This window comes from Cynoglossus semilaevis, chromosome 3, assembly GCF_000523025.1.
Source record: "Cynoglossus semilaevis isolate Cse_v1.0 chromosome 3, Cse_v1.0, whole genome shotgun sequence".
Lineage (NCBI taxonomy): Eukaryota > Metazoa > Chordata > Actinopteri > Pleuronectiformes > Cynoglossidae > Cynoglossus > Cynoglossus semilaevis.
In genome coordinates, this window is record NC_024309.1 from 9,202,218 (window position 1) to 9,211,373 (window position 9,156).

Below are 9,156 nucleotides of genomic sequence, written 5' to 3' on the forward strand. Positions count from 1 at the left end.
GACATGTATAAGTCATCTGTGCATCTGTGAACATCAATGAAAAACATAATTGAACGTGTAGTATTAACACAATACTTACATAATTTATGTATTTATTATTTTTTGGTGAAATTACCTCTTTAAAGTGACATTTATCTAAAATGTATTATTATTAGTGACCTTTTTTCTTCTAATGCTTGTGGCCTTGCTCTGCTGCGAATCTCGCGATACTTCCTCGGTGGTCTCACAGCAGTATGGCAGCAGTGTCGTTGAGGTGCTGGAGTAGAGGACTTTCACAAATTTTAAGTAATGGGGGCTTGTCAGCTCTATTGCCGAGGCATTTTGAAGGTTTGTTTTGAACCTTACCATTGTCACATGTTATTGTTACGGCTTTAGTTTCCTTTAAGGTGGTTTAAACGGTCAGGAGGGGGTGTGGCTGATACTGCGCCCTCAAAAAGTGAGGACATGTAAATGGTGCTTCGGTTGTAGCTCCTGCTATTTTCTTTTAGCGAGCACGGGTTTGTTGTTTGTTCAATTACTTGCCAAAAAAGTCTTATTAAGTTTATACCTTTCGTCATTATTGCATCGATTGGCAGTTATGAGACCGTTGTCCGTTTGTACCCGGTACCTGTATGTAGTTAGCATCGTTAGCATCAAGCGTGGCTTACATAATGTAATTTTATTTAGTGTGCGGTCAAAACGACTACCTTGTGTACCACAATCTGGCATTACAAATTAAGATATATCTACTGTATATACTGTACATTCCAATAATATGATTGATATTAATCTATTTTTAATAGACAACAACCTCAAACCCTTTTATTTTTTATTGTGGTACTACACGTAGTTTCAAATCTTGTTGCTTCAGCAGTAATTGTTTTGTTTGTTTGTTTTTTGTTCATTTTTTTTATTTGTCCACCAGTCGACAAAAGACACAAATCCACAGTTCAGTATGCATCACGACCAGACCTTCCAAAGCTGGCCTACAGGAGATTAAAGGGGAAGAGCCCAGGAGTGGTCTTCCTCCCAGGATATGGTTCTAACATGAATGGACAGAAAGCTGTGGCACTGGAGGAGTTCTGCAAGTCACTGGGGCACTCGTACCTCAGGTAAGACATTTTAATGAAATAAACATGCTGTGTAGAATGGTGATTACATTTCATTGTTGTAGTCACAGTATTTGCTCTAAAGTAGATACATATTTCTTTTGAATTGCCATCTCACTGTGGTTAATGGCAGAGACCACTGTCACATATGCAAATTACTTTTATTTTCAGGTTTGACTACACAGGCCATGGGGCATCAGAGGGGGTATTAGCAGATGGAACAATTGGTACCTGGAAAAAGGATGTCCTATTTGTGTTGGATGAGTTAGCACAGGGGCCACAGGTAAATATTTCAACATGTTTTGAAGAGTTTGTATGCAGTTGTGTATTTGTTATTATTATGATCAAACCAGTGCAAAAAAGACTATTACGTAAGGTTTACATTAAGTATGGTTTTATTTAATTTTTACGTTGTGATCACTATTTTTTTTTAAATATCAACTATTACATCCTTCTACAGCACACATAAAAGCAGTAAGTAAAATAATTCAAGTTGGATTTAAGTTAAACAGCACTTATCAAAATGTGTTCAAAGTTGAGTGATAAGAACTTCTGTTTTTAATATAAATTGATTATGAAGTTAGATCATTCAGAGTTTCTAACTGTGAACACTGATGCATAACAGCATGTTGGTTTGAACTAGAACTGATTTACAGTGTGAGGTTTAGTTAGATCCATGCAGCATGACTGTTAGGAAACTATGGTTGCAGTTACATACCAGAAAAGATGTAAAATCTCTTTCACAACTTTCTCAAATCCTCAACTTTCACTGAAGTTTCCTCCCACTTTTTCATTGGTTCATGCCTTGGGTTTATGTGGGCAAAGCCAATCCTGCCTTGTTTGCATACTCTGCTTCAACAGTCATCACAGGTCCTTTCTCAAGAGCATAAACAGGCTGATCATAGGACTTAGGAAACATACCTAATGCAATATTAAACTAATCAAACACTTTCTTATGGATAATTTGTTCAATTTTGCCTTGCACCCCTCTGGGATTTTGCCACCACTAGTCTTTGGCAAGGCATTTTTACACTTTTTAAGGCCAAATTAAGTCAAATTTGTCAAACGGTTTTACAAAACATCAAGCTGAAACTATCATCTTGTGAGTGGAAAGTGTATTTCTTTACATCACCAGATGGAGGCAGTGTGCGTCCACATTTATTAAATTATTAGTCCCATCCTGCATTATGCCATGATTGCTTTTTTTCTAAAGATTAAACTATTTTCTTTTTAAATTGACTATTTTTTTAAAGTCGGTTACTCTATTGTAAATGTTTGCTTGTAGATACTGGTTGGATCCAGTATAGGTGGTTGGCTCATGCTGCTGGCAGCCATTGCAAAACCAGAGAAGACTGCTGCCCTGGTGGGCATCGCCACTGCTGCCGATCACATTGTGACATCTTTTAACTCCCTTCCTTTAGAGGTATGAAAATGTAGTATTCTTTAATACAATCAAATCTTTTTCACAGCTCCTTGTTTTCTAAGTCCATATTTCAATCTGCAGACGCGCAAAGAGTTTGAGGAGAAGGGAGAGTGGACGGTGCCCACCAAACACTCAGAAGAGGGTTTTTACAAATTCAGCATGAACTTCCTGCAAGAGGCTGAAAATCACTGTGTGCTTCAGAGCCCCATCCCGATCACCTGCCCAGTGCGGCTCATTCATGGGCTGAAAGATGAGGACGTCCCCTGGCATATCTCCATGCAGGTTGCCGAACGAGTCCTCAGTCCCGATGTAGATGTCATCCTCCGGCGACACGGCCTGCACCGCATGTCTGAGAAGGATGACATCAAGCTCATGGTCTACACCATTGACGATCTCATAGACAAGCTGACCACCATGGTCTGAGAGAAAAGAAAAAGGAGTCACCTTGAGTGGTTAGGAAGAGTGCTTTGTTTACTTGAAAGTCTACCCTCAAGGAAAATTACCAAACCGTGGCATGTTCCTCTGCCAAATATGACCTTTTATTCTTCTCTTTGTTTCTTTTGTTCCTCGCCACCTGTCATGTTCACATTCTGTTACAGGTCAAGATGGCTTATAAAGGGAGCCTCACTGTGTGTTGTTCCTTTAACTCTTCAGGTTGCATTAGTATATGTTCCAGGTTGTTAGATGGACTGTCCTGTTGGTCAGCCAATAAGAGCTCTGCCATTGCTGTTCTTTTTATTAGGCTGTTCCTGTTCCTTCTGTGATTCGTTTCTCTGTGCCTTTTTTAAAAACACACTTCTCACTAAGTTTGGCCAATAAAACCTCTGCACAGTAGAGTGCAGGTCTCAGTCTCGTATGTCAGCTAACACTGCATGACAATCATACAAACAGCAGAACTCATACTTAGAAAAATAATCAAATATAAATAATGAAAACATTGGTCCAGATCTAAAGGTTTGTAGGTTACAGTCCTGTTCTTAGATGCAGGACTTTCTGTTACTTGAGTCCTACTGCCTGATGGCCTTTAGCCATTGAGAAGCCTTGCTGAATGGAGCTGCTGGACTGTTGATTATTAACATGTAATTGGGCCACTACCCACACTGGGCTCAATGGGGTGAAACAGATCACTTAACTCCCAGGTCTCCTTAACTGCAGCTGTGACCTTTAGCTCGTGGCACAGCTATGTGGTGAGTCATTTTGTTTGTCAAAACTACAATTGAATAAATTTATAGCTCTATACAGTCTTATAATCTTGTAATGAAAGCAGTAGAGATTGGCTAAACTGATCTGGGGACACCAACCACTCCCTGTAGACTTTAATTAGGTTTGTGCAGCACTAGGCCTTTTAAATTGTTTTGTTTCATGAAGTACAAAATTGGCATATATCACAGTTGATGTCATAGCCATGGTAGTGAGATCAGCTCCTATTGTGTGATATGTAGCAATCTTTGACTCTACAGCAAGTACTTATGAACAACCCTCCTCTCAAAGGAGGTTATTTCTAAATTTCTGTCCTTGGAAAAAGTTATATTTCAGCACTATTCCCTTCATTTAACTCTCTAGTATAGTACTAAAGTGTAGTTCTAGTATCTATGTAAGAAATTAGTAACACATGTGCTAGATAGCAGAATGACTGCTAATTTAAATGTTAGTTGATGTGTACAGTCACTGACACGTCATGTTCCATATGCATTACATATTGGAATATTCCTGATCAAGGCACATGTTCTCCATTATTTAAATATATATTTAAAGACCATTAGTTACCACAGGGGATTGAACAGGTGAGTTTTCATAATGATGAAAATAAAAACTCACAACTTCCAACTTTACATTTATATCCTTCTATTTCGTACATTTAAATTTTGTAATTGCCTTATAACGTTTATATCCTTCTATTTCTTACATTTAAATTTTGTAATTGCCTTATATTAATTAGAGGGCCCTTATTAAAATTTAGGCGTTCCATTTGTTGGCCTCGACCCCGAGTGTGCTAGTGATTGCAGCGCAGTGGTCAGTGTCCGGTCTGTCACACGGGACTCCTCCTGGAGGAGCTGGCATATAAAAACCAGCCCGTCGCTCCTCGCGGTCAAAGTGATACTCGGGCTGGTCCTGACGTTTCTGTGCTGCGCTTCATGGATTCTTCCTCAGTGCAGCATCCTCATCCGTGTCCAGCTCAGCAGAACTAACCCTGCGTTCCTCCAGCAGCCGTCACACCGCTCTCTGCTCTCCTGTGAGTCCTCATCATCTTCACCTTTTATTTAACGCATGCCACATTATCTTTTAATGCAGTGTCGCAGTTCAGATGTAAATTTTTTTTTTTTAGCTTTAGGTTTTGTTTATCTTTTTATTTGCAGCGACCTTAGCTTTGAATGAGAATGAGATGGAACATTGTTTGGCTGGATTCCAATTTGATTTACTTGTTTTAACAAAATGCGCAGCAAAGACAACACAACCTTCATCCGCGGCAGCAGCACTGACGTCATTTAATTCATCAGCGTTGCAGGCTAAAAATAGAACCACCTTTTATCGTGCGGTTTATAAGTGCCTCGCAAAAGGATAAACTTTAACAAATAAATAAAGGACGTTTGATTATTGTTTAGAAATGTGTCGTCAGTATGACAGTATGCCACTTTAACCATCATGTCATGGAGCACATGGGGGGAAACAGCCTATAGTGGAAAGTGGCTTGATTGCTTCCATAGCAATGAGAGGGCATGTCCCTTCTCTGGACAGCTGCCAGGGACCACACCCTTCCATCTACTGTCTCCAGAGACGTTCCTGCTGGGGCACAGTGACAGGTGCTGATGTATGGATTGGCCTTTTGGGTTTTAATCATGAAATAATTTGAATTATGGAGCAGATGTTCAGCTCTATAAGTGGTATCTGTAATAAATAAATGGCAAAATAGTGTTTTTTTCCCATATCCAAATTAAACCTCCTTAAACTTTGCCTGAATTAGATCTTCCAGTGTATGCAGAAGACCGACCAGACCAGGTTCTTACCTCCTTGTTTACTTACAATATCAACGCAATCGCTGTGCAACATTATTTACTTTCTGATAAATCCGACAAATCTCAGGTACAGTGTCGATTTGTTCTCTTTAGAATTTCCTTACATTGACTGGCGCATCATCTCAGCTGCCATGGCAAACCGGGGCCCCAGCTACGGACTGAGTCGAGAGGTACAGGAGAAGATCGACCAGAAGTACGACCCAGACCTGGAGCACAGGCTACTGGACTGGATAGTGGCCCAGTGTGGTGGAAGCATGGAGAGACCACAGCCCGGCAAACAGAACTTCCAGAAATGGCTGATGGATGGAACAGTAAGTGGCCGTCATATCTGTGCTCAATATAGAAAATGCTGTTAAATTATTTAAAACCCCAGCCTCTGTATACAGTCTATGAATTGAGTTAGATTTAAAGAGACCATGAATAATATAACATTAACTGTCAGAGCTCCGTGCCCTCGAGCTGATGTGAACATTATCTTTTGCTGTAAAAAACAATTATATTCGATAATTTTCGGCTTTGCTTTTTGAAAGATAACAGTGAGGTTAAAGTGATGACACATCTGAGAACTTTGTACCCAAATTATTGTGCAATCCTTTGACTGGAAACCACTCCACCTTCATCAGCACAAATTGCAACCAAATCTTAAAGGTTTGCTGCTCACTGTGCTCCTGTCTGACATCCAAGCTGACTCAGGTGTTTAAAAATAATCACTTGTGAAAATCTATCAAAGGCAGAGCGTTGGGACCGGTTACTGCAGCAGCAATTAGCTCGGCAGAAAATCCATGGTCTGTGCTTTCTAACTAGACATGGCAGCAGTTGTTCTGATTGTTTACTATCACTAATAGAAGCATCAAAAAGGTGAATGGGAATATGACAGACCTTTTGCTAAAATGAATATATAAATGCATTTTACTGTATTAAAGAATGGACAGTAGACCCATTGTTTCATCAGTGTGTTGTTTTGGATGACCATATTGGGCAGGGCATCTAGGTTAAAGATAAAATGCTGTGTCAGTACTGGATAACCAACTGTGATGACTGCCTAAGGGAAATGATTTTTTTTTTTTTTGGACTCACTCTTAGTATTTGATATGTCTACCTTTTTTCCAGGGCTGTTTAATGATTAAAATAGTTCATCTGATTAATCACAGGTCTGCTGAGGATTAATCATGATTAATCAGAATAAATCATCATTCCTAAAGATAGTATGACAAAAGACTGGAAGTAAAAGACAAATAACTAAAGGCTGATGCATGTTTTCTGTTTGGTAAAAATACAATAAGATGGAATTGTTGGACGAAAAAAATTAATGAAAATATATCTCAAAATTTAGCTTAGCACAGATCGTGGATTCATTACTGAGGTGTTACTGTGCATCTCAACGGCGGCTGCATTTGGAGTAAAATGATCTGCTGTAGCAACCCATGAAGAGAATAATCAGCTAAATCTATGTATTTATTTTCTACCTGACACTTCGGCCAGGTTCTATGCAGACTCATCAATAGCCTTTACCCAAGAGGAAAGGAGCCAATCAAAAAGATCCAGGAAACTCAAATGGCCTTCAAACAAATGGAGAAGATCTCTCAGTTCCTGCAGGCGGCCGAAGCTTATGGAGTGACGACCACTGACATCTTTCAGACTGTAGATCTGTGGGAAGGTGAAGAATTTAAATGTCCATTCAAATGTGTCATCCTTTAGTTAGTTTGTTAGGTTAGACGTACATATAAAATGTAATTTTGTGTATGTGTCTGTTTGATCTGGCCACAGGGAAAGACATGGCTGCAGTGCAGAGGACTCTCATGGCTCTGGGCAGTGTGGCTGTCACTAAAGATGACGGTCATTACAGAGGTGACCGGGACTGGTTCCATAGGTAAGGACAGAAATGACTGGGTCACACCAACATCATGTGCTCGTCTAAACCTAAACCTTTACGCCTGTACTCCACACTTGTTTCGTCTGTTTGCAGGAAAGCCCAGGGATACCGACGTGAGTTCACTGACGAACAGCTGCGCCAAGGAGAGTCTCTGATTGGCCTTCAGATGGGTAGCAACCGTGGAGCTTCTCAGTGGAGCTTCTCAATCAGGTAGGACAGGCTACGGTATTCACCGTCAGATAATGTAGACCACCTCCTACCCACCTGAGCGTCTTCTTGGCTTCCAACCTTTATTTTCTACTAATTCCACCAAGTGTTGTAGCCCAGAAACCTTTCCTGTCCTGCGTAGTCCGTACCATGTTAACCTCAACCTCCCTGGAATTGCTGCACCTCCCAGATGGTGTTCAAACCTCACCCTCGAGAAAATGATGATGTCAGATCCTGTAGACCTTCTACAAGTTGTTTACCCTTATGCCATGTGCTATTTGCTCCCTAGCAGTGGTGACTGTTATCTGACTGTTTTTTTGTTTTTTTTAAAAAACAAGCCATCAGTGTAAGCTAACCATCACAGTATGTTTTATGTTTTGTACCGCCACAATCCTGTTAGTTGAAAATGATCATCATTAGCCGTTCCTCTTTTACACTGTGATTATTTTTTTGGCCTTCACCCTATGGAACTTCGCTGACGATGTCTCTGCTATCTCGTCTAAAGACTTGTTGCAGTATCCTCTGTGACCAAATCGACCTCACGTTGTGCCTGGTTTTGGGACGACAGAGACCGGGTCCTGATTTTATCGGCCTCGAATTATAGATGAGTTTCATTCCCTCTGAGCCACACACTTTGTTAGATCAGAAATTATTTGTCCATAATGTATTCATTCGGTGTCCAGGCGGGTAGCTCCATGTGCAGTAGCCAACATGTACGACAGTCAAGTATCCATTTCTGGTGACAAATATAACGACACCGCTTTAATGTGCACATTTATGTGTTGTCATGTTTATATTTTGGAATATATTTATAAATGGAGGCTTGTAAAGAGAATAACCTGACTAAAATAAAGCAGAAGAACATATAGTATATTCACACGGTGTCTGCAGGAGTCTGTTGTGTTTATTACTGCTGTCGTCTGCCTTATCTGGGTTTCATGCTGCAGCTCCTCCCACCCACTCCTCCCTGCTGCTTCTGCTTATTGTACACAATCTAATAAAGAAGCAGCAGAGTGATGACAGTTCATCAACCAGAGCCCTGACTCAAGCTAAGGCCTGTCGAACTGTGACCTTCAGTAAAACATTAAATCCTGCACCAGTCTAGCTGTTTAATAGCTGATCCAACACCTGTTTACTCACACAGTCTTAACTGCACGACACGATGTATCCGACAGTAGGAGTGCTTCAATGTGACTTTGGTCTCTATTGTTTAACACTGTCAAACTGTCCGCTCTAACTTTAACTTGTTTACTCACAGCGTTGAGCCGCCTCCAGATAACATCTGCTGGGTGAGAGGGGAGCGCAAATGTTTGTCCAAGTCACATAACTGACAATGGGGTGGGCTCAGTACCACTGAAAGGTCACATTTGATGTCGGTGATTGAGTTTATGGGGTCATTGGACACAGACTGCTGGCATTTTAGAGTCAGCGTATGAGGAAGTCCAGCATTCATTTACATTTAATTAAAATGCAACACCTAAATGGAACCAATTACTGTGACTGTGTTTGAATCTAAGACCAAACATCAATTGTATTTTTGTATTTTCAGCA

The 9,156-nt window shown here is 40.4% G+C and overlaps 2 protein-coding genes across 3 annotated transcripts; both read left to right on the top strand.

The window, feature by feature from the left end:
• The first annotated feature begins 173 nt into the window (after positions 1 to 173).
• Positions 174 to 3,345, top strand: abhd10b (abhydrolase domain containing 10, depalmitoylase b). Its single transcript, XM_008307796.3, has 5 exons — positions 174 to 327; positions 905 to 1,091; positions 1,260 to 1,371; positions 2,374 to 2,511; positions 2,593 to 3,345. Exons 1-5 carry the CDS (start codon positions 234 to 236, stop codon positions 2,932 to 2,934), a joined length of 873 nt encoding a protein of 290 aa, XP_008306018.1. The 5' UTR covers positions 174 to 233; the 3' UTR covers positions 2,935 to 3,345.
• A 1,122-nt stretch (positions 3,346 to 4,467) lies between these two features.
• tagln3b (transgelin 3b) lies at positions 4,468 to 8,487 on the top strand. Of its 2 annotated transcripts, none has more exons than XM_017031380.2 (5): positions 4,468 to 4,744; positions 5,619 to 5,836; positions 7,008 to 7,182; positions 7,293 to 7,395; positions 7,492 to 8,487. In XM_017031380.2, exons 2-5 carry the CDS (start codon positions 5,657 to 5,659, stop codon positions 7,610 to 7,612), a joined length of 579 nt encoding a protein of 192 aa, XP_016886869.1. In that variant the 5' UTR covers positions 4,468 to 4,744; positions 5,619 to 5,656; the 3' UTR covers positions 7,613 to 8,487. The 2 variants fall into 2 exon arrangements, with proteins under 2 accessions (XP_016886869.1, XP_024910425.1); XM_025054657.1 differs by lacking the exon at positions 4,468 to 4,744 and adding an exon at positions 5,480 to 5,508.
• The last annotated feature ends 669 nt before the right edge of the window (positions 8,488 to 9,156 follow it).

What these genes read in the sequence shown, in the direction of transcription:
- abhd10b (XM_008307796.3), top strand. Translation starts at nt 234, where the DNA reads ATGGCAGCAGTGTCGTTGAGGTGCTGGAGTAGAGGACTTTCACAAATT. An exon ending in CTGGGGCACTCGTACCTCAG is followed by an intron (nt 1,092 to 1,259) that starts GTAAGACATTTT and finishes TTTTATTTTCAG; the next exon opens with GTTTGACTACACAGGCCATG. An exon ending in TTAACTCCCTTCCTTTAGAG is followed by an intron (nt 2,512 to 2,592) that starts GTATGAAAATGT and finishes TTCAATCTGCAG; the next exon opens with ACGCGCAAAGAGTTTGAGGA.
- tagln3b (XM_017031380.2), top strand. Translation starts at nt 5,657, where the DNA reads ATGGCAAACCGGGGCCCCAGCTACGGACTGAGTCGAGAGGTACAGGAG. An exon ending in AATGGCTGATGGATGGAACA is followed by an intron (nt 5,837 to 7,007) that starts GTAAGTGGCCGT and finishes CACTTCGGCCAG; the next exon opens with GTTCTATGCAGACTCATCAA. An exon ending in GACTGTAGATCTGTGGGAAG is followed by an intron (nt 7,183 to 7,292) that starts GTGAAGAATTTA and finishes ATCTGGCCACAG; the next exon opens with GGAAAGACATGGCTGCAGTG.